Below are 24,285 nucleotides of genomic sequence, written 5' to 3'. Positions count from 1 at the left end.
TGAATCAGCTCCTTCCCCAGGGCTCTCTTTAAGATTGACTGGGGAGTTTCAGTTCCCCTGGAGAAAAAATAGAGACTGCTCAACCCATGAATAGACTTAATTCCAACACTGCACTGTGAGTAGAACACAGGCCTATAGAAAGAGCCTTCTGGCGCCATTGAGAATGGCCTCTCCTTCTGTCCCCAGAGTAGGAAGGTGAGCTGAGTAATCAAATGACAACATCTCTAAAGCAGCCCTCTTAATGCTGATAAAACATGGAAATCTTCCAAAACACCAGGGAGTGGCTATAAAACACAAAGCAAGTTCCAAACAAGAGTGATAAGAAAGGTTGGCTAAGGACCAAAGTACATGTTAAGCCCCAGACACTAGGGGAGCTAGGTTGGGAATCTCTTGGAGGGCAAGAAGCAAGAACTGGGCTTCCCCCAAAACTCGGGAAGTCTCACCAGCCAGGCAGAAGCCCTGGGTCCGTACCTGGAGCAGAGCGCCTCCTCCATCTCCCCCACCAAGAAGCCCCCAAATACACGAGGCGAATTTACATTTTTTGTGTGTGATTCTTATTTTGAAGGCTCTACAGGGGAGAAAGATTGACAATATACATATCATAAACATTTCCTTTGAACCACTTTTCTGCTAGGTCTTGATGTTGTTGTTCTGATCTCCTGTGGCAGGTGATAAGTCTCCCTGGGGAGGCCTGTGACCAGAGCCCTCGCATTGGAGCAGACCTCTGGACTTAGTTGTCATTCACTAGACAAGGGTCAGACTCTCTGAGGTGTCACCGAATGGCATCTTGGCTTACAGCTGAGGAATTCTAGCCATATCAAGCCAGACCAGAAAACAGACTTTAATTTTACATGTACAAATGTTGCCTTAAATTCATAATAGTTAAGAAAAATGTATACAGACTTCAGCTTAAAAGGAAAAGTAGAAAACAAACACGTGGCAGTTGGGGGTTGATGTGCAAATCATCCCAGGAATCCAACTTTCTGTCTCTTGGGCCCCAGGCTTTCCTCCTTGTGTAGAACGCTCTGCAGGGAGGTGTGCAGCACCTTGCCCACGCGCTTGCTGGTCTGCAGGACAGAGAAGGGATGGAAGAGGGCACAGGCCCGCTTGTGAGGCACACACACTCTGACCAAGAGAAGCTCCCCGCCAGCTAGCCATTGTAAAGCTGCACGCGTTCCATCTGCCTTACAGGACTTTTATTTAATTAACAAGTCAATATAAAAACAAACCACAAACCCCAACTACGTAGTAGTTGCATTCTGGAAAAACTTCCATTTTGAAAAAGGAAAAAAAAAAAGAAAAGAAGAAGAAGGCAAACCCCAAAGCAGCAAGCAACAAAGGCTGCCTCAGTCCTTAGCTGCTGCCACTAGAAGCAGCAAAACTGTCAACCCAATCAGGTCTTGGTTACAGCCACTGTGCTGCAGTGAGAAGGCATGGGGAGGCCACAGAGAATCCAAAAATCTGTCTGATGAAGGAACAGATGGTGCTGAGGACCCATGTTAATAAGCAGTTTCTAATTCACCTGCCACCAAAGGAGACCTGCTCAGATAGGACCAAAGTCAATACCCGGATAGAGTCTTTGATGTTACTGACATGCAGAGATGCTAAAGGCGTGAAATGTTGGAATCAAGACAGATCAAGAGGTCAGACAACCCACAAGATTTCCTACACAGCAGAAAGAAGGGGGCCCCGGCAAAAAAAACCCAACTATACAACAAAAATCTTTCTTTAGGCAACTGTTTTTCTGTCCCATGAATCGTTTTAAGAATACAGTGAACCAACTGCAAGTCTCTTCATCAAGCCTTCCACGTTCCCATAGCAGTTTTAGTTTCACCTGTGCCACTGGTTCCATTCCCAACAATGTCAGGGAGAAAGGCACCCAGGCCTTGACCCCCACCCCAATCCTCCTAGTCATAGGTGGATTCTCCCTAGGGCTGTGTGCCTTCTCCCCTGACCCCTGACTATAACAAGGGATGAGACTCCAAGAATTACTGAAAACTCGTATGAGGAGAAGATCTCAGTCTATAGGCTGGGGAGTGATCAGTTCTATGAAATGCGAAGTCAGGGTTAAGGTCCAAAGTGACTTTGGAAAGATTTTTATCATGACATTAGAAAGAAGAAAAAATGTCCAAGTTGATCGAGTAGGGGAACTGATTATTCATGTGAATGAAGGCAGGGAGAGGAGAAGAGGAGACGAGACAGACAGGACACCAGGACTTGCGAAGTCTGAACCTGGACTTGCAGGAAAGAGACTGCAGAGGTTGGGGGTGGCAGCCGCACAACAACCTGAGTTTCTAAGCTTTACCACGAGCGGCATCTCCAGAATGCTGCCTCCCTGTGTGAGAAGACAAATGGTGAGACAGGGCCTCAGGGCCATGGTCCCTCTGAGCAAGGTCTGCAGACCTCATTCCTGAGCCCCAGGGGAGGATGAAGCCCAGCTCACTGGACAGCACTCTGGTTCTCCCACCCATCCACGGCCGATCTGGTTTATGAGGTTAAAATAGCTCTTGACTGGAGGCACACAGTCCAGGTTTGAATCCTAGCTCCCGCATTTACAAGCTGTGTAGCCTGTAGGCAAGTTCCTTATTCTCTACGTGCCTTAATTCCTCGTCTATAAAAATAAGGGTAACAACAGTTTCCTCACAGGGTTGTTGAGGAGTAAATGACACGATATTATTTAAAGCACTAAAAACAGGGTCTGACACGTAGTAAGCACACAATAAACGTTAACTATTTACTGTTTTTGTTGTTGTTTAGATACTGCAATTCTCATCAAACTCTCCTGGGGGGGATGAGGGGGGAGTTCCTTTGAAAACAAGATTTGAGAGCCACTCATCTAGAGGCCTTTGGTAGAACTTATTATAAAGCTTTTTACGAGCTTTTGTTTAAGAAGAACCCTTGTTGCCATGCACAGTTGGAGACACCTGAACTCAGGGTGCTCAATGGGGCACAGAGTAGGAGCTGACACTTACTGCAAACTGACAACGCGTCAGACGCTCTGACACGTGCTTCCCCTCCACTCAGCCTGCCCACCCCTCACAACACCCGCAGCAGCAGGCACTACTACTGTTGTTATCCCCATTTGCAGATGAGGGAACTGTGGCCCGGAGCCCGCATTTGCAACCCGGGCAGTCTGTCTTCAGAGCTTATGCTTGGGCCCTCAACACTATACACAAGGCCAATTTTTTGCTTCCAAGTAAGATGATAAAAATAAAAACAGACATTAAGTGCTTAGAGTCTTCAGTGAGAAGTCACTATTTCTAGAAATGAAAGAAGAGTATAGATGACCTCTGGGCATGTGTTGTGAGGCAGTGGTTACCTAAAGCAAAAAACTGGGGCTGGCTAACTCTGTTCCTGGCAATTCAGTCAGTCAGTCAGTCAGTCTGTCAGTCTCAAAGTCCTCAAAGACTTCTGGAAAGTCGAGGTGGACACGAGGGAAGGAAGGTCTGGAAAGACACAGGTCAGCAGGACCTGGTCCCTGCCGCAGAGGGGCTTCCAGGCCAATGTGGGGGACAGACCTGTCGACCAATCAGTACAGAGCAGCTGGAAAGCACCCTAGTGGTGCTGCCAGGCCTGAGGAGACCTGAAGCGAGCAATCTGCCAATCGAGAGGATTTCCCACCTTTCCTATTCATCTCCACTTAAACACTTCCAGACCCACGAAGAATGGGGAGATGGCCATCCTTCAGCCCCCTGGCTCCACCTCTGCTCACTCCCTTCAAGGGACAGGAAGCAGTCAGCCAGGATTTCAATTCCCTCATCAAATCACAGAAACTTGGGATTTTGGAGTTACAAGTGACTCTTCACCTTCTCAGTCCAATATTCTCATTCAGAAATGTGGAACTGAGGATGAGAGAGGGAGAGGATAAGAGACTCTTATGAGCAGGTCGCTACTTCCTGGTCCAGAGCCCTCACCTCAGCTAGCTCAGCGACATCTGGCTCATACCAGCTGCTCTCCAAGCCCCAAGCCTGGGGTGAAGGGGGTCAATGGGGAGAATTCCCACAGTGTGACCAAGGGGGCAGGAGGCAGCCAGCACTCCCAGCCAGGTCCAAGCACCTGCCTCAGAACCAGTCTCACCTCCATCATCTCGAAGATGCTCTCTGGGTCCAGGCTGCCCTTTCCCGCTTTCCTCATGCATGTCACGACTCCCTTGCTGGTCACGGACACCAGCAAGCTGGCCAAGGAGCAGGCCTCCTCCTGAAGAGTAGCATCCACCACGTGCCGATAGCCAATCTGCAAAGTCAGGCAGCAGTGCACGTGCGTGGGCAACGCACATCCCAGATCCCCACTTTTGAGAGCCTCGTGGAGGGAATATCTACACCAGCAAAGAACCTGTATCTCCCATTTAGGTCTTATTTTAGTTTCTGCTCATATGGAAAATATTTGAAGTACCGTTCGATCACTCTATCGCAGGCTACTGTGTAAGCAGTGTAACAGAAGCATGAAATGGAAATATGGGGTAGGGGGAAGGGTGGTTGGAATTATAATTCAGAGACCTTCCAAGTCAGAGGCCAACCAGGGGGTTTCTAACAGGCCCCTGGAAGTTTCACTGATGACAAAGATGAATCAAGAGGGCCCATGCTAAGGGACATGCTCAAGAATGAGTCAAGGGCAGGTGGCTCCAGTTGTCCCAATGCTTCACCAGAGCCTGGGTGAAGCGATTCTGGTGGAATTAAACCTGACCGCTTCAGTCTGATTTTTATATAACGAATCCTGCATGGAATCAGCGACAGTCTCAGCCAAAACAGACCTCTTTGCACAGCCTTGGGAGGTGCCAGTCACACATCAGCATCAGCCAGGTGTTACGCTCCACAGGCCTCAGTGCTAATGTAAAAACCACACTTGATGTATTAGACACCCAGGCCCTGCTCCAACCCCCTTATTTCATAGATGTGGACATTAGGGCCACAGAGGGGACAGTGTCCACCTTTCAACCACCCTTTTACTACTCAAGCAGCGTAGACACCATAGAGTTGAGAGAATTAAAGGAAATATGCATTCAGGGTGTTTTGGTGAAATGCCTGGTAGGTAGAAGGAGCTTAGCAAACTCTGGCTACTGTTACTATGACCCCACTTGTGTGCTCCTGGGACCAGAGCCATTATCTTCCAGTTAAAAAGAAAAGAAAGAGCTGCTCGTGGTAGTGGTCTCTAATATAACAAAATTATTTGATTTGGGTTAAGACTACTTCTATATGGGTTGTGAAACTATAACTTCTCAATCTATTAGGTAACCTTAACGGGTTGGGGTTGAAGGAGATCCACAGGGAAGACAAAAACTATGAGATATAAGCTCATACTTTGCACAGGGTGACGATACAGGGGACATTCTCCACACTTAGCTGGATGCAGTCATAGGGGTCGTCGGACAGTTCAATGTCCTTCAAGCCCTCTTCATCTTCCAGAACACGAACTCTTGGTATCCTAGAAGCAGAAGCACAATTAAAATTCCCACTAACTGAAAGGAAGGATGATAACTTCTTTTTCTTGAGTTGGAATCCCTGTGCCTCACGAGATGAAGTCATGCTATGCCTAAGCTCCCTGTCAGCCCTGCCAAAAGTGTACAGGTGACACAGTGCAGTGAGGAAAGGAGGTCTTTTAAAAAAGGATGCTAGGGAGGGACTTCCCTGGCGGTCCAGTGGTTAAGACTCCGCGCTTCCACTGCAGGGGACCCGGATTCGATCCCTGGTCAGGGGACTAAGATCCCGCATGCCACGTGGCCGGAAAAAAAAAAAAAATGATGCTGGGGAGAGGGAAGGGGAGAGGGGCTAGAAAGAGGTAGGGGATTAAGAGGCATGAACTACTATGAATGAAATAAATAAGGTACAAGGATATATTGTAGCGCACAGGGAATATAGCCAATATTTTATAATAACTTTAAATGGAGTATAACATATAAAAATACTGAATCACTATGTTGTACACCTGAAACTAATATAATACTGTAAATTAATGATACCTCAATAAAAAAATAAATTTAAAAAATAAAACGTAAAATGATGCTTAGTCAACCAGATGTCCAAAAATGAATCCGGATCCGTACCTGTCACCATACACATACCAAATGGACTGCAGATGTAAAGGTGAAAGATAAAACAATAAAGCTTTTATAAGAAAAACTAAGAACATTTTCATGACCTTGGAGTAGACAAAGATTTATTGAATAGGACAGAAAGTACTCACTGTAAAGGGGAGAAAAAAATAACAGATTCAGTTATATTATAATTGAATACACACACAGACAGAAGCACATCTACTGCAGGTTTGGTTCCAGACTACTGCAATAAAGTGAGTCACACGAATTTTTTGCATATAAAGTTATGTTTACACTATAGTGCAGTCCAAGTATTCAATAGCATTTTATCTAACAAAAAACCAAAAAAAAAAAAAAAAGACAATGCATATACCTTAATTTAAAAAGACTCTTATTACTAAAAAATGATAACCATCATCTGAGCCTTCTGCAAGTCGTAGTCTTTTTGCAATGGTAAGTAACATCAAAGATTACTGATCACATATCACCATAACAAATATATGAATAATGAAAAAGTCCGAAATATTGCGAGAATTATCAAAAAATGATACAGAGACATGAAGTGAGAAAATGCTGTTGGGAAAATGGCACTGATAGACTTGCTCAACGCAGCGTTGTCACAAACCTTCAATTTGTAAAAAACGCAGTATCTGCTAAGCACAATAAAGTGAAGTGCAGTAAAACAAAATATGCCTCTGTGTGTATAATATAATATATATTAAGATTATGAACTTCTGTTTGTCAAAAGGCATTATTTGGGGAATTCCCTGGTGCTCCAATGGCTAAGACTTCATGCTCCCAGTGCAGGGGGCCGGGATCAAGTCCTGGTCAGGGAACTAGATCCACATGCCACAACTAAGAGTTCACATGCTGCAACTAAAAATCCCGCATGCCGCAACGAAGATCCCGCGTGCTGCAACTAAGACCCGACACAGCCTAAATAATTAATTAATTAATTAATTAAAAGGCATTATTTGGAAACTAAAAGATAATCCAGAGTGGAGAAAATATTTCTCTCTGTGTGTGTGTGTGTTTGTGTATATAAACTAACATATTACATAAAGAATTCCTACCAAACATAAAAGAAAGTCACACGACCCAACAGAAAAATGGGCAAAAGACTTCAACAGGAACTTCATGAAAGAGGCTATTCACATAGCCAATAAACATACAGAAAGGTGCTCAACTTAAATATTCATCAGGGAAGTGCAAAGTAAAACTAAAATGTGATACCAAGATATACCCACCAGAACGGCTAATATTAAAAAGACAAAAAGAAATCCAAGGGCTGGCAAAGATGTAGAGCAGCTCAGACTCTATACACTGCTAATGGGAGTATCATTTGGTAAAAGCACTTTGGAAAACTGTTTTGCATTATCTACTAACACTATTTGCAATAGCTCAAAACTGGAAACGACTCAGATCCATCAACAGAAGAACTGATAAATAAACTGTGGCATATTCACACAGTGGAACACCCTACAGCAAAAAGCAAACTATGACTACAGGCCACAATACAGATGTCTCAAAACATAATGCTCAGTGAACGAGGCAGACATAAAAGAGAAAACACTGCGTGATTCCATTTATATCAAGCACAAACCAATCTACTGTTTTAGGACTGTGGTTATCCTCTGTGGGTACAGCGACTTGCATGGGGGTACAGGGTGGGAGGGCTTCTGGGGGGCTGGCAGTGTTCTGTTTCTTGAGCTGGGTGCTGAAAATATATTTAAGCCATAAAGTCAGTTCATTCCAGTGTGGGGTGGAGCCAGGAAGGAAGAGGTGGTCCAGCCAGCTACTGTTATAGAAACAGTGTTGGTGCTTTTCCCTGTGCCTCTAACAAAAGCCCCTTATGATTCAGCCTGCTGGCCATCCCTACACAAGCCAACGTCCAGAGCAAAGGAGTTTCAGCCAGAGAATGTCCACAAGGACTAAGGAGTCCTGCTAGGGTCTGCCCTGGATGAAGTCTCCATGTCAGGGGTCCCCAGGGTGTAAGTACTAAGTAATATCCTATTTGAACAAATCAGGTAACCAGTTTGAATTTTGGTATAGTAAAAAATAAGCATACACACACACAGACAGACAGACACACACACACACACACACACCCCTTCCCAACCCTCTGGCCACAATATGGTTCAGCAGGGCTAGAGGATACTGTCGAGAGAATGGCCTCTACCCTTCTAAAAGGCCCTGGCTGTACAAAAGGTCTCTCCATACACTAGAGGGACCCAGTGCCTTGCCGAGTCCCCATCGGTTGCTGCCTGCAGGGCTGTTCTTGCTCTGGGAATGAGACTTGCAGCTATGGCCATGACAGGTGTCCTCCCCGTCCTGAGCAGCTGGGTTTACCATCCTGATGTACAGTTTGCCCAACACCTCCCCCACAGCCAAACAGCCTCATCTGGTCCTACTCTCTCTTTTTGCCCTGGTGCCCATGGAAACCAGCTGGCAGACAGGAAGTAATTTCTGAGGCTTGAGGTACAACAGATGGCGACTTCCTTTCTTCTCCAACGGAGCCCAAGCCCAGGATGCTGCTGATGGCATCTGGTACTCGAGCCCTCACAGTGGCCACAAGTGCCAGGCCCACCCTTGACTAGTGTCAGCCAGGAGTCTAGTGGCACAGCTAGGGTTAAGGGACTCTATAGCTTTTATTCTCAGCAAATATTCCATCCTGCAATTTCTGACCTACATTTATTTAACTTTGTTTTTGTTTGTTTTGTTTTAAATTGTGCAAGTAGTCTAAATTCACCACAGAAAAACTCTAAAATACAGATAAATTTTAAATCACCCATGATATGAGCACTGGAAAATAACCACAATGACCATCTGGGGATATATATATTTACAGACATACTAAATATGCTGCTGTGTAGATTTCAATCCCCTATGTTGGGACATTCAGGTTGTTTCCAACTTCTCATCACTACAAAGAAGCTGGGATAAGCATCTTCGAATAATATCTTTGCTCACTTATCCAATTAATTCCTTAGGCTATATCCCTAGAAGTTTTAATCCTCAGTTTCAAGTACCCTAGGACCCCCAATTACCATAATGTAAGCTCTCTCATGGAATGGACAGCCTCCTCCACATACTTATTTTCAAATGCTGCAGACTTTCCTCAAAGAACCTTGCACATAGAGAAGGAAAAGGCCGTATCATCAAACAGTCAGAGGGAATGTCAACTCCAAGAAAGCTTAGTGCCATGTCCTCTGCTACACAGCCTGTCTGGGAAGCTGAACCACACTGGCATCATCATTTCCTGCTCTTAACTTAAACCAAACAGCAGGCTGCTACCCTGCTTTGAGAACATTCACGTGTCCAATCAAGGAGTATGTGTCAGGCACTGTTTATGGTGCTGGGGAGACAGCAGAGTACAAAACAGGCAAAACCCCTGTCTCCGTGGAGCTTTATCTAGTGACAGTATTTGGACAACTGACTGTGTCTCTGGCTTCTACTCTTTTTGCTGCTCTGTAGTTTTCTAATATTTTTCTATATGGTACATGTTTACTTATGAAAATAATAATCCAAAAAAATAAATACAGAAAGGTATTTAGTTATAACTTATAAAATCTGTTTTCTGAAGCTTAAAATTAAATACCACCATTGTCAATGCTGAAACCCCTTGTTATCTTCTCCTACGAGCTTCAGTAGCAGTGCCCTCAGTGGCCCATCACAGGTGTCTGCTCAGGTTCTCCACGGGCCCAGGGGGCTGTTTCCAGGAAGGCGTACCTTGTATTGAAGAGCGCAGCCTTTATAGCAATGGAGATGGCATCAAACAAATTTCCACCACATTCCAGCAGCTAAGGGAGACAGGGAGTGAGGGGGAGAAGAAGAAGGTAGCATCATTTCTTACTTTAATTATTATCCCAAGTAAAGGACACTGGTTCCTGAGAAGTGCCAACCAAATGTTTATAAAGACAAGAACGCATGGCTGCTCTCCTGGCTCACTGACACACACTGGGTCTTCACCCTAACCGCAGGCGCTGCCTTGTTGCCCTGGCTGTGGTACCAACACTCAGAGGCCTCAGCCTGTGGTGCAGCTCCTCAGCCAGTCAGGCCTGCACTGAAGGAGGAACTCATCACCTGCGTTTTGCCCCAGGTAACTCTCAGTTGCACTTGGCAAGTGTTACTCTCATCTTTGCTAACATATGCCTGGCCTCTAAACAAGTAAAAAATGGTGGCCACTGATGCTGCAGCTGCCACCAGGGCCATGTTGATTAGTGCAGTTACTACTGCACGTAATTACCAATGTACATCTGATGCTCAAACACCTAACACTCCCTGTTCTACATTAAGCATAGTAACAACTAAGGTCTTTCACACGTTTTTGCCCATGAGCAAAAGTGTTGACTGTACTCGTGTGCTCATTCAACAGGGAGGGTTACAGCACATTATTAAGAGGAAGGCAACACATCCTTCTTCCTTATTTTAAAGAAGCCTTGGCCTGAGTTATGGAATAAAGCCAACAGGAAGAGAGGAGAGGAAGTCACATGTAGAAAGAAAAGTTGTGTACTTCCATGTGCGTTTGTTCAGAGTCTATCTCCTCTTCATCTGAACTGTCAACTCGTGAGGCTGGACCCTGTTGGTTTTGTTCATTCCTTTATCTTCAAAGCCCAGGAGGAAGGGCTGCTGGGAAGGAGGAACCTGGTGATTATTTATGGAAGACAGGCAGGCCCTAAACCCAGGCCTTCCAAACTCTACTAAGAATCAACAATCACACCTGGCACGTCTCATGCACTTCATTCATACCCAGTGCAAACTCTAATTCCCATCTTTAAGCTTTCTGGGCAAACCTCCAGTGCAGACACCATCTTTCCTACAGCCTGGTATAATTACTGCTTATTAGAATATGATCCCCCAGCCTGTATTACCAACTGGCTTTGTAACTGCAGCTTGTTTGTCTAGCAAATGGACTAGCTCTCCTGTACCCTGGTTCAAGTACAGACTACAGCATGGCCCCCACCTCTGGCTAGACTCTTGCGCCAGACAGTCTGGTTTGATTCCTATCTTTGCTGGGTAACTGAATAACCCGGGGTGGGACCTAACATCTCTGGGCCTCATGGAGGGTGAAAGCCACACTGTCTCCCAGAAGTGTTGAACAACTTAGTATCTGTAAAGCCCTCAGAAGTGTGTCTGGCACATAGTAGGCGTCAGCTAAGTGTTTTAAGATAAATACCAATTTGCTCTTTCATCTTCCCATTGTTGTCCTCACAGACTGTCTGAGTGCATCTGCATGTTCTCCATCTTCACTGTTGACAGCCCAGGTTCCTAACCCTGGCTATGCGGGGTCAGGGAGCTTATTAACAATGCAGGGTGAGGCCCTGGAAACTGCATTTTACTCCAGGTCCTAGGTGGTCCTGATGACTGGCCAGGGGTGAAGACCACCGTTTTACACTCTGCTGCCCACAGTATCTGCTTTATGCAAGGAAAGTGCTAGATAAATGCTGACGTCTGCCCTAGCAGCTGTGAGGCCTCCAAGCTGGAGAGGACTTGGAGAGCACCTCAGCCAACCCTTCCCTGACAGGTGGGCTCAGGGGCCTGACGGCCAGTCAGAGCTCTTTCTACTGTCCAGCACCACGTCCCGTTAAGGCTGGACACAAACATTGGTTTTCAACATTCTGGTTTATCACCAAAAGATGAAATCGAGAGGGCGGAATGCTGAACCCTAAGTATCTGCTGAGGGGCCCCCGAAGGGCAGGCACCCAACTCCAGGCCTCAGCTTGCCTGCCTGGCTCCTCACAGGGTACCGCACGACAAGGAACCCAGGCCGGGCAGCGTGCGTCTGACACTCTTCTCGGCCACTTGCTGGCCAGGTGTCCTCCGAGCTTCGGTTTCCCCCTCAGTGAAGCAAAGCCATGCTTCTCTATAGGGTGGCCATGAGGACTAAATGAGATCCCTACATCCCTGGCACATAAGAGGTGCTCAGAGACCCTACCTTCCTCTCTTGCTGCCAAGCAGGCCCAGGCTAGCTAGAATCTTTCTGCTAAACACAGTGGCACAGCCAAGAAGAAGGGGGAGAGTGGGGGGGATGTGGAGACCCAAAGCAGCCTGACTGGGCTGTCTGAACAGGCCTACTCGAGCTGGGAGGAAACGGGGAGGTGCCAGACAACTAGTGTTACAGAGGGACTGGACTGTGGTCCCAGAGAGGTCATAGGTGTCCACCTCGCTGAGGAGAAAACCCCTCCTGTAACAGAGGTGGGGCAGGAGCAGAGCTGGGGAAGGGGAAGGAAGACACACTTGGTCACAGGTGCACCTCCCGTCAGATGCACAAATACTACAATGGCTCTTTTAGGGGAACAGGACAACTTATTCTGTTAGCCTCTTCTTTTCATAAGGTACACCTCCAAACCATACTGCTAGGAGGTACAGTGTGCCAAGTAGAAAACCTGCCTCCCCACAAAAATCCTGCTCCTCCTGGGTTTCCCCCCACTGTCCTCTCAGACACCCATGTTGAGCACCTCCTGGCACCACACACAGCCACTGCCGGGTGCTGCAATGGCTCCTCCACTCCACCTTCCCTCCCATGCCCAGTGCCACAGACCACATGCGGGTCTCATCACCACTCCTGGGGCCCCTCGCAAGACAAGCCTCGTGACCCACCTCCCCACCAAAGGTCGCCTTTACACCGTCAGCGCAATGAAGTCCAAAGCTATCCCACTTGGGGTAAAAAGTATGCCGTTAAAGAACCGTGAAGAGCAAAGATGAATGAAGTTTCCATGATGGTAAATTTCTACTCATAAAATAATGCAATTGGGGAAAAAACCAATACTGGAAACAGGTGGATCATCTGACTATAATAGGTTTCAAGTAATTGTGCCTGCAATAAAAGTATGAAAGCATGGAAGGCTGCCCAGTGAATATTTGTTTGAAAGATGGGCTCTGCCTGAGGACTACCCAGACCAGTTGGTAAAAATAAATCACAGGAGATTCATCTTTTGCAATCCCAGTAACAGGACTGGATTTCCACCATCTTGCTTCAAACATGGACTCAATGTATCCAATGTATTTTTAGATGTAGGACAAAAACTTACTCCCCAAACAAAAGCCTATCTCCTACCTCACATGCGTGAAGTACGTTCCCACCAAGGCTGAAAGCAATTATGTGAATGATAAAAAGTGATCTACCTCATTAATAATATAATTTTTAAAATGCTTTTCTAATTCATTAAAAACTTTTCTGAAGATGACAACATTTCAAAAGCTCACATCTTCTTCCAAAATAAGTGAAACCTTTAAAACAAATATTAGAGAAGAAATCCAAATGCAAAAAGTCTTAAAAACAAAGGCCTGGGACTTCCCTGGCAGTCCAGTGGTTAAGACTCTGCCTTCCACTGCAGGGGGCGTGGGTTCAATCCCTGGCCAGGGAACTAAGGTCCCACCTGCTGCAGGGTGTGGCCAAAAATTAAAAAAAAAAAAAGAAGGAAAGAAAAGAAAGGCCTGCAGGTGACCAAGACACAATGCACCCGAGACACTCCTGCTCACCATATATCCCTGCTCATGGAAGAAGCATGCTGGTTCTAAGCTGAGATAACATCCCTATGATGTTCACCAGTTTTTCAAGAGCCTGCACTGAGAGAACAGGCTTCTTGCCTGAATCAAAAGAGCATCAGGTCCCCTCACCGGGCCAGCCTCCTACCAAACCACAAGTGTGCAGGGCTGCACCTCCCTGGGCAGCTATGAAGCCTGCCTCTTATTGGTAATGACTGTAGGCTGCCAGTTCCCGCCTCCTCAAAACCAGGACGTGTAAAATTACCTGCTTGGTAGGAATCAAACTACAAATACATCCTGCTTACCAGAGATGAGAAAAAGCAAATGGACTTGTAATTTCATTATTTTTACCCATTAGCATCAGCATTCAGAACAGCCCTAACCTGCTAGACAATGGTAAGCACTGCTCTCTTTTGGTTAGCTGTGCCCATCTATTGTCAAATTAATTTAAAAGTATCCAGAAAGCCCCGCCCTGTTTCATGCAGGGCCGACAATTAGAGACAGCTGGGCTGTTCCTTGCATGAAGTTCACTATCAGTCCACAAGATGGGCTTTATCTTCAGATTCATTAAAGAACCTGTTTGGTCACTGGCTTAGCCCTGTGCCCTCAATATGAAGTGGAAGATGTAGCCACTAATCTCAAGGTTCATAAAATTAAATGAAAAGGAATAAAATAGACCCAACAAGAGCCTGTACATGAACAAGAGACTGGCAAAATTAATCACAGCTGTATGAAAAGTTACTGCCAAGTGCCAAAAACTGGGCAGATGAGTATTTGGGAGGGAAGCACCAGGAAGGAAATGGAGCGCTAGACTAGAACGACTCCTGCAGGCGCAGCCTCTGGAGGAGGGAGGAGGCAGGGCCTCAGGGGCCTCACTGGGGAAACGAGGGACTCAGAGTAGCTGGGCTACAGGGTGTTTTCGAGGGAGGATGGCTTGGTGAGGTCACGAGCCAGTTCTGGCACTAAACAGACCTGGCTTTGAGGCCCAGGACCACTATTCACAAGCTGAGACCTCCTGGGCTAGTTACTTGACCTCTCTGTGTCTTAGTTCCCTCACTTATAAATGGGGAAAACAAGTGCCCACTCACAAAACATTTGTAAGGGTTACATGAAAATGCATGTAAAGAGCTCATCATCTTTCCATTATCCTTTTTGTCTAAACTCTGCCCATCAACTCTGGTTGGCACCATCTAGAGAGCATCTCTTGTTTTCTTCTTCCCTGACAGCCTCTGTGGATAATTTTAGGTGCTACCATGATATGACTGTAACTTTACTGTAGGATGGCATTATACGTGCACTACTATGTTGTATTTAATTTAAAAATTATTACAGGAGACCAATCTTTTCCCAACTAACCTCACCCTGGAAATTGAAAGCATCCAACTGAAGACGGAAAAAGCAGTGGGAGGAAAGTAGGCCAACTGGTTTCCAACAAAGGTAGAGTATGGCCAGTACAGCAATGTGATACTTACTAGCACATCCACGTAGAGAATCCAGCAGTGCTCCCGAGGATTAATGCACAGGGACTTCAGGTCGACGCTGCTCTTGTTGTTAAATATCCGGTAGAGGGTGTTAGCAATCTCTGTGCCAAGGTCATCACCTCCCCGACCTTCAAATTCAGGGGCAGCATTAGCTGAACTATACAGAAGGGCAACAGAAAAGGCGTGAGTCTTGTCGAATGCAACGAGCAAAAGGGCAGGCTTTGTTCCAGTTTCCCTGGGGGATGCTGGAAGAACCAGCACTATGAGGAAAGTCACTGAAATGAGGAAAGGATACATCTGACACTTTTCCAGCCTCCAGACACACACAATGAGCCAGGCCAGGACCATGTCCTGGATGTGTCAGTGTGTGTGGTGGGAGTTCCCACTGACTTCTACGGAAGCCATATTTATCCAAAGAGAAACAAGAATGCTGGTAAGATGAACCTCAGCCAGTAATAACGAACACTCGTATCTTGAGGGTATAATAAAGACTCTTCTCTGGCAGGCCCAGAAAGGCCTAGAGAATCAGTCTGGCCTACAGAGGGGTTACATTATATACACCATCCCTAGATGATGATATGATACTCTCAAAACAAAAACCACAATGTAGGTACAATAACTTTCCTGGAATGATTTAGAAGATATATATATAACAGTATGCCAGAGTTATGTCATTAACTTTAGATTATCATGGTACTGAAAAGCAGGAAAATAAGACTGTTGGCTGATTTAAATATTAGGTTCTCTCTTTTATTTATTTTTCTAGAGAAAACTTTTTCCTTTTTAGCCTCTTCAATTTTATACCAAATCACCTCAGCAAAGAATGAACAAGCATCGACATTTGCCACCCTAAGCACTACTCAAAGTGTTTAACAGGAAATTTTTGAGGGTTCTGGCTTAATGAAAACAAATCCTTAATACACTTGTGAGACATATAAACATTCCAGTAATCGTTTTATTGTAATAAATAAGGCCTAGAAAGACAAGAAATCAGTTGTTTCAGTATGGTCTCTACAAAATCACATACTGAAGCTTTCTGGTCCCCATCCATCTGTCCATCCACTCATCCACCTGGAAGGTCCCGGGCCCTATGCTAGGCACTGGAGACCTAGAGACTGAGCAAGGCAGATGCAGACCCTAAGTCAGCAATTCCAATTGCTGGGGGGAGTCACATGATAGTGGGCAAACAGGAGGAGTGGGGGGTCAAGAGGGATGTCAACCAGTGTTGAGGGTAATAGGAGGCCTTGAACCTGAAGATGAGTAGAAGCTGGTCAGACCATAGACACGCAAGGGGATTCCAGGCAAAGCAAAACCTATGTGAAGGCTCAAGGCTGTACCCACCCCGTTTGTGTAATGCTGAAAGAAACCTCACCTAATATATTTAAGTGTCCCTTTTGTCTGGTCCATTCTAATATAGATGTAAGATGAATCCTAAAACAATGAGAGTGTATCGTTGTATAATAACTTTGCTACTCTCATAGTCTTCCCTTACTACTATGAGCCAGCAGAACCCCAATTTAAAACCCCTATGAGAAACTTCATTACTGTCATAGCAACCTCACTGTTCCCTCACTGCCTCTGCCAGACTCGGGCACTGAGCCATGAAAAGAAGCTCATTTATGGTAAAATAATCAAGTCACTAGAGAACAAGTTCATTATTTTGCACGGCTAGCAAAAGACAACATGTTTCTAATTTAAACGCTAAGCCATTAATATTAAGTCCCATCTTTTAAGTGTTTAAAAACGCATCTAGGGCTTCCCTGGTGGCGCAGTGGTTGAGAATCTGCCTGCCAGTGCAGGGGACACGGGTTCGATCCCTGGTCTGGGAAGATCCCACATGCCGCGAAGCAACTAGGCCCGTGAGCCACAACTGCTGAGCCTGCGCGTCTGGAGCCTGTGCCCCGCAACAAGAGAGGCCACGACAGTGAGAGGCCCGCGCACCGCAATGAGGAGTGGCCCCCGCTTGCCGCAGCTGGAGAAAGCCCTCGCACAGAAACAAAGACCCAACACAGCCAAAAATAAATAAATAAATTTATATTAAAAAAAAAACGCATCTAAATAGACCACTGTGTAAACAAATCCAGGCAGAGATTCTTATGCTTAAAATGTTGACCTTTCCCTGATTACAGTGGGCCACATCCTTCTGGGAGGAACTAATTACTGGGGATTGACGCACTAAACGCTTTTACAGCCCAAAGGGATGGTTTAAGAACTTCCCAGGCCAATCGGCTAAATAATCTACCTACAAAACCACCCCCCATTGGTTTTTTTTTGACACTGGGCTGGTTTAAAGTGGAAAATTTTCCCATTTTAAAAGGTTTCTCTTTTTTTTCCTTTTTAAAATACAGGTTAACTCTTTCAGCATAGCTGGTGGCCAGAGAAAGGAAGGTTTAGATGCTCATGAGACTACGGAAAGCTCCTGCTCTGGACTCTCCCAGAATGTGTAATTCAGCATGCTTGGCTTGTAGCCTAACATTAGTCAGGTTAGCGCTCCTTGGGTCTGTCTTATGCCTCAAGGTAATGAATGGGTGCTCTGGTCTTGGGACTTATTACTAGGCCACGAATGTTGGAGTCAACGAATGCAGACCAAGGGAGTCCTAAATAAAAAGCTTCTCTATTAAGTGCCAAGTAAAAAAAGAGAGCGAGAGAATGCAGGCTGGTAATCCTAGCCTCCTGTTCACAGGCATCACAATATATTCTTTCAGTAGAGGAATATATACTTGTGTTTGTTTTTTTATTTGTTTGTTTGTTTTTGGCATAAAACAAGTGGTTTCTATAATTACAATTACCAAAACCAATTCAGATCCTTCATAAAGTATGACCCAGCCCCTCTTCCAGGGCTGTTGGGAAATCGCTTATTGCGCTGGATAAACATAAAAATCCTGGGAACGCTGCCCCTCCCAGTTCTCCAACCTCCTGACTTATCACCTCCACTGTGCTCCTCCTGCTTGGCACATCTCTGGTTTAACTGGATTAGGCTGAGATCAAGGCCATGACTACTTGGAACAGGACTTCAGACACTAGGCCCATTGTTGTTTCCCTTGCTGTCAATCTAGCCTGAAAATCTGTGAAGCCTTACAGCCAGGCCAGGCCAGGCCCACGGCAGAAAAAGTGATTTAGTAGGTACCTGGGCCAGAGATGACTCCGGGCCTTACCCCTCTAGTCATCTAGCCCCCAGGTAGGTCCCAATTCCTCAGGGAGCACATGAGCTCACTTCTGAGCCTGCAAAAGCTTCCCTATAAATGGGTATGGGAACAGTGGCACATTCTGAATGTTTCATCGTAAGCCCTTGTTTGAAGTTCCTGGGAGAATTATATCGTTAGCTCTGGAGACTTTCAGAGCACAGTGAGCCTCAAATGACTTCTGCAGGTTGCCTCTCTGCTTTGCTCCCACCCCCAGCCCTTCAGCCGAGAATGGTGCCCCCTTCAAGCAGCATGAAGTAGGTAAGGAACAGAGATCAAGTGGCTCCACCCACCAATTCAGGGCTTGAAGCTTCCAGTTCAATATTAGTGAAAAAAAACAAGTGGTCACATTTAAAAGTAGTTGAGATCCCAGAGAAGTGACAAGTGCCGGGGACGCTGAAATGTCTATGAACGAAACGTGTTCTCCTCACCTCCTCCAGTTACAACCCGCAGCCTCTCTGAGAGACCAAACACAGCTCCTAAACCCATGAACATGGTGGCCAGAGAGCCAAGAAGTGACTTGATGGTCTGCCACCTGGTGGTAACCAGAGTGAAACACCAGCTCACTAAATTCTTACCTTCTGGGCTTTAGATGGAAACCATCTTTTCCCAAAGTTTCAAGCTTCTTATTTAAAATGGCCTATTCTCAGGCTACTACTAACAAAACAAAGACATAGAGACAGGAGTTAGAAGGTCCGAGTGTGCTCCCAGTTTAGTCAAAGTGCTGCCAGGCATCTCTGGAGTAGATCTCAGGAACCCCAAGGTTTTCCTCCTCCACTGGTGTGGGGATCAGGGTCTGTGTCATGGGTACCCTTTCCTAAAGGCATCATTTCTAAGACCCAGGGAGAATCACTGGGGTGGGAGAAGGTGTCTACCCCAGGCTCCATATATTATTCCAAGTAGACAAATAGAAGTAGAAGGAATTAGCAGAAAAGCAATTCGTTTTCTGTGACCTCTCTGGTAATTACCATTGGTAATTTAAATAATTAAAACATGAAAGTTGCTAGTAAGTAGTTAAGTCAAGCTGGGCTCAGTCAGGCAGGAGCCCCCCGCCCCCCCCAGTTACTTTCCTCCCATTGGGTAACAACTCTGTTTCAGCCTGTGGATGGGTGCATGCCTTGAGCTCTCCAGCAGAGGCCCCACGCCTGGGGCCCGGATGGGGTTGGGGGCAGCACCCTTATGGCTGGGCATAGCCACAGGTGCCCAGAAGCCATTCCTATTCATTGGATTGAAATAAAGGGGTTTATTTGTTTACACAATTATGAGTTGCTCCTTGAATATGCAAATGAGGTTCTGATAAAGGTGGCAGCCAGTGGTGCTTGGTAACCTCGCTCTTCTTTGCAGGAAAATGGGGTTTTATGAATCTCTCATGGTGATTCTACCTGCTGGGCTGATCACACTGAGCCACTTAAAGACGCTGAAGGGTGCCACCTTGAGAAACAGACTCAGGAGAACTCCCTGGGAAATGGAGTTTCTGGGCCTGGTGAGGTTCTCTTGAGACTTACAAAGGCAGAAAAGAGACCAGCAGGCAGCCACTCTCAGCCAGGAGACAGAGGTTTACTTCTAGAAGCCAGATCTTGGGAAGAGGCAGCTCAAAGGCTCCTCTCACCCTGGAGCCACCCTCTTACAGCTGGGACAGGAAAGGGACAAGAGCAGCAGGCTAACTGGAGTCATGTTCAGACACAGAGCCACAATGAAACGTGTCTCCTATACCAAGCATCTGAGTGCAACACCCTCTCTTTGGTGTGGCTGGGCTGACTGCCTTTGGTCTGCCTAAGATGAAGGAGGCAGAAGGATAATGAAGAGGAAGAAAAGGAAAGCAAATTACAGACCCTAACACATGGCGTGTGCTCCTCAGTGACTGCTTACTGCACCGAATCAGGCAGATCAAGGCAGGAGAGGCATTTTTTTCTTCCTCCATGAGCAAAGGAAAGGATAAGTTGGAGGCCTTAACAAGTTCACCATCATGCACAGCAACTTAAAGGATGGGCCGATTCCACTGGACAACTCAGACTGCTGAGAGCAGCTGGGCAGAACCAAGAGGAGACTGCTCTGGGGGGGCCAGGGCCGGGCAGGGATGGGCTGGAAGGAAAACTGGCCAGAAAGATGAATGCAGGCACATTCTGAAAACTCTAAGCAGGATATCCCTCTAAAGCTGGCTCCTGCAGGCTACATGAAGTAGAAAGAGCAAAGACTCAGCACTGGATAGACCTGAGATGGCATTACTAGCTGTGTGATCTCAGGAAAGTCACTTACCCTCTCTGAACCCCTTTTGTCATCTCTCTCACAGGAGTGTTGTGAGGATCAACTTCTGTGTATGGAAGTGAAGACTGGAAGACTGTAACTCGCTGTGCAAATGTGGGTTAGCATCTTTGCAGAAAAGGGCTGACATTGCAGGTGCAAGGCTGCTACCTTTAGAAGGGTCTGCTTGCAAGGTTGGTCCTCAGCTGGCATCTGGGCACTTGGCTCTCAGAGTGGACTCAGTCAACAGTAAACTGGGTCTCCTGTGCCTAGACTGTGCAAATAACGTGGTTTATGCTAAACACCTGCTTTCCTTCTGGGAGTCTGGAACTTTGGTATGTGTAAAGCAGAGGGTGCCTATGTGACCAGCCCCAATCAAAATCTTGGGTGCTGAGTCTCTAATGGGTTTTCTTAGGCAGAATCATCACACATGTGTTGCTGCATTTCTGTGATAATCATAGCTCTGAATACAACTCCATGCTCTATACTAAGTCCTGTGAGTCCTTTCAGGAAATGTTTGAATGTGGGGGGTGGTCTTGCCACCCCTCCCAGTAAAGTACCTGCACCTAGCGTGAGCCGATAGAGCCTTACCCACCTCAAGAAGGTCTGCTGTCACCACCTAGCTAGAAGAGGAGTTACAGATAGAAGATGAGACTGGGCTGGCAACCCGATAAAAAGCCCCAACCCCTAGAAGGGGAGATAACACGAAGGAGAGAAAGAACACTTTTGAAAGCCCACTGAACCAGTCATTGTGCTGGATGCTCACTCTATTTTCATTACTTCGCTTCCTCATCATCACAACAGTATTATTATCTCAATTTTTTAGATAAAGAAATTTAGGCACAGAGGGACTGAGTAACTAGCCTGAGGTCACACAGCTAGCCAGAGAAGGAAGCCAGCAACAAGGCTGGCTGGCTGGTTACGGAGACTGCGGAGTCTCTGCTTTTCCCAGTACCCACACTGCCTGCCCAGCTGCCACCCCCTCGGCCTGTCAGGCTGCTTGGCTGGCCCTAGTCCCTGCTCTGCCAAGCAAGTCATGAAAAGTTTTCTGCAAAACTAGAGTAGGAAGAGAAACAGGACATCATGTAATTTGACTCTCATAACTACCATGTGCTGGGCTACCTGGCAGACACCCTCCTTTTTCAGACAGGGAAAATGAAGCACAGTGAGGGCCAGCTGATTAGGACAAGGGCAGGACCTGAGCCAAGGCCTCCTTTCACATTTCCCAGTGCCTAGCACACAGGAGAACTCAGTAAATACCTGCCGGCTGGTGCATGATGATTAAATACAAAATAAAAGTGGGCTCAACAAGAAACCAGAGGTTCATTCTCTGAATCTTCTATCTTTTAAATCATTTGTCTTTAAAAACATCTGCAGAGTACTGACCAGTCAACAAAGAACTCCAGGTAACCTTCATTTGGCTTCTCCAGCTTCGGCGTCCCCATTTCTGCTTTCACTCCCACCAAAATGTCTGTGTGACCCTGCAGACACATGCAAGAAGGGTCCTCACTCGGGGCAGGCAGCCAGGCACCCAACCACACCCTCCTCTCCCAGACATACACCTCCAGGGCACTCGCTTAGCATCAGTGCTGGGACTTGGAAAGTGGCCCTTTGAGAAGGTGAGGGGTCCTTCAGATATATATAGACCCCCTCCCAGAGTTTGGCTTGGGTCTTAGATTTCCCCTGGAACAATATGCACTCCAAAAGCCCAGAGGGGCCTGCAACTGGCTCCCCAGAGCCTACCCATTCCTCCACCTGGGTACAGACTGTGGCCACAGTACTCACCAGCTTGACTCTGGCAGACCCACTGGTGTTGGACACCACGTCAGTTTCCACTTCAACACATCGGTAGTCTTCACAGCCACGGCCATCCATGCGGAGGTCTTCCTGAATGCAACAATCAAAATCCTAAGGTTATAATCCTAAACCTCTAACAGACTCTTCAACTGACTCACTCCTTTCCCCCCACAGAGAAATATGTGGTACAACAACTCTTTTTCTCTTAGTGATTCATCCAAAAATTCTGTCCTCATAGGTAATAACATTACTATTTTACAAATGAGGAAATGGAGACTCAGAGAAGTTAAGCATCTCACGTCCAAGGTCCCACAGCTAGGGACAGCAAAGCTCAGCTTCCATCCCAGGTCTGTCGGAGCGCAAAGTCCAAACTACGTACCACTATACAGAACAGGCACACACAAACAAAATCTGAACAGACAAAATAAAAGCTGTCTCTTTCCAAATCTGCAATTCTGAAGTCACAAGAAGTATGGATTGTCAGAGCTACAGGTACAACTGTCTTGGCTGTAGCCCTCCTACCCCGCAAACCCAATCAGATCTAGTCTGTAAACAGCTAAAAACAACTAAGTGGTATCTTCTAAAAGATCTTCTAAAACAGGCATTCTCTGGAACAGGATCAACAAAGTTAGGCCTGCGGGCTGCCTGTTTTCATAAGCCGTTCTACTGGAACGCACCTGTGTCCGCTCACTCAGGTATTCTGTGGGTGCTCTCATACCACAGCAGCAGAGCTGAGGGGTTGAGATAGAGACCACATGACTTGAAGCCCCCAGATCATTACTATTTAGTCCTTCACAGGAAAAGTTTGCCAACCCCTGCTACAGAGGATGGGTTTCAGGGTGGTCTACGTACTGCCTGGCCTTATCCCCAGTTATTTACTTCCTCAATTACTTACTTCTATCAGTATAACTCATAGATAACTATTTTATGCTGTGGTTGTAATCCAGTACTTCCATTATTTATCGTGTTGCTCAAAGTGTCCCAGATTTGGCTACTGGGCGCTCCTTTGGGTTGGTTCTTGCATTCTCTCAACATGTCTCCAATCTCTTCTGAGCACTTCTTTACTTCTGACAACACAAGGTGTTCCAGCCACTTGTATTTTACCTGCCCCAGCCCTGGGATCGGCCCTTTTTCCAAGGAGCCCTGGTTCCTTTCATTGCAGAATAGTACTTAAAAACCAGGATCTGGGTGCTAAGTAGGTTCACTGCTACTGGGGTATCATTGCTTCTAGATCGTCTCAGTAGAACAGTGTTAGAAAATATACGTATGTGTACTAACCCACACACATACACACACCTATATTTATTTCTGTATCTATCCACATATCTGTTAAAAAGTCATGTGTTCATACTGAGAGTTGGTTCTAACCTACCTCCTTGTCTTATTTGTAACTTCTTTCTCAGACAGGGAGAAACCTGGCTCTCATTATCTACGATGTATTTATGTATTTGTTAAATCTCTGTATATACATAAAGTAGTTTCAGAATTACTATGCCATACCCCTGTGAAAAACAAATTTACCAATAGAGTATTTGTGTAGAGTTCTTTTTGTCTTTAGCCTTACAGCACCCACTCAAAATACTGTTTCCAGTTGTCTTTCCGCATCCTTCCTGTGCCTCTGTTACTCATCTGTACCCCTGTCAGTTCATTTGTAACTGCTGGGGTTCCACTTTGGGTCCCCCACATCCTGGCTACTTTTAATTACTATCACCAGGGCTCTAAGAGTCAAAGCTATCAGAAAAGGTGTGCTCAGAGAAATGTCACTCACCCCTCATCCCTATTTTCATCCCCCCTGCCCCGCCTTCCTACCCCCTCCCACCAGCTCCAGGCAGGTAACCAATCTCTTTAGTTCCCAGTCCATCTTTCATGTACTTCCTTTGCACAAATGAACAGATAAGAGTATTTTTAATATCCCTTATTTTCTTATATAAAATATGGCATACTACAGATACTCTTTTACACGTAGCTTCTTTTTTTAAACAATTAACAATACATATGCAGGAAATCACTCCACATCAGCTCATAGAGATTGTCCTCATTCTCTGTAAACATTTTCTGAAAGCTC

The 24,285-nt window shown here is 46.0% G+C and overlaps 1 protein-coding gene across 1 annotated transcript in view; it reads right to left on the bottom strand.

The window, feature by feature from the left end:
- Nucleotides 1-517: 517 nt before the first annotated feature.
- The window catches only part of EXOSC7 (exosome component 7), a 29,544-nt gene continuing 5,776 nt past the window's right edge, over nucleotides 518-24,285 (bottom strand). Inside the window, exons 2-8 of the mRNA XM_061196623.1 lie at nucleotides 22,209-22,310; nucleotides 21,810-21,904; nucleotides 14,992-15,157; nucleotides 9,761-9,831; nucleotides 5,298-5,421; nucleotides 4,078-4,233; nucleotides 518-1,067 (exon numbers count right to left, since the gene is read on the bottom strand). Coding sequence (XP_061052606.1) covers nucleotides 963-1,067; nucleotides 4,078-4,233; nucleotides 5,298-5,421; nucleotides 9,761-9,831; nucleotides 14,992-15,157; nucleotides 21,810-21,904; nucleotides 22,209-22,310 — 819 coding nt within the window. The 3' untranslated portion in view covers nucleotides 518-962. The remainder of the gene's footprint in view (nucleotides 1,068-4,077; nucleotides 4,234-5,297; nucleotides 5,422-9,760; nucleotides 9,832-14,991; nucleotides 15,158-21,809; nucleotides 21,905-22,208; nucleotides 22,311-24,285) is intronic.

Source organism: Eubalaena glacialis, chromosome 7 (assembly GCF_028564815.1).
Source record: "Eubalaena glacialis isolate mEubGla1 chromosome 7, mEubGla1.1.hap2.+ XY, whole genome shotgun sequence".
NCBI classification, from domain to species: domain Eukaryota; kingdom Metazoa; phylum Chordata; class Mammalia; order Artiodactyla; family Balaenidae; genus Eubalaena; species Eubalaena glacialis.
The sequence above is the reverse complement of the archived record's forward strand: the minus strand, read 5'-3'. Positions and strand labels throughout refer to the sequence as shown.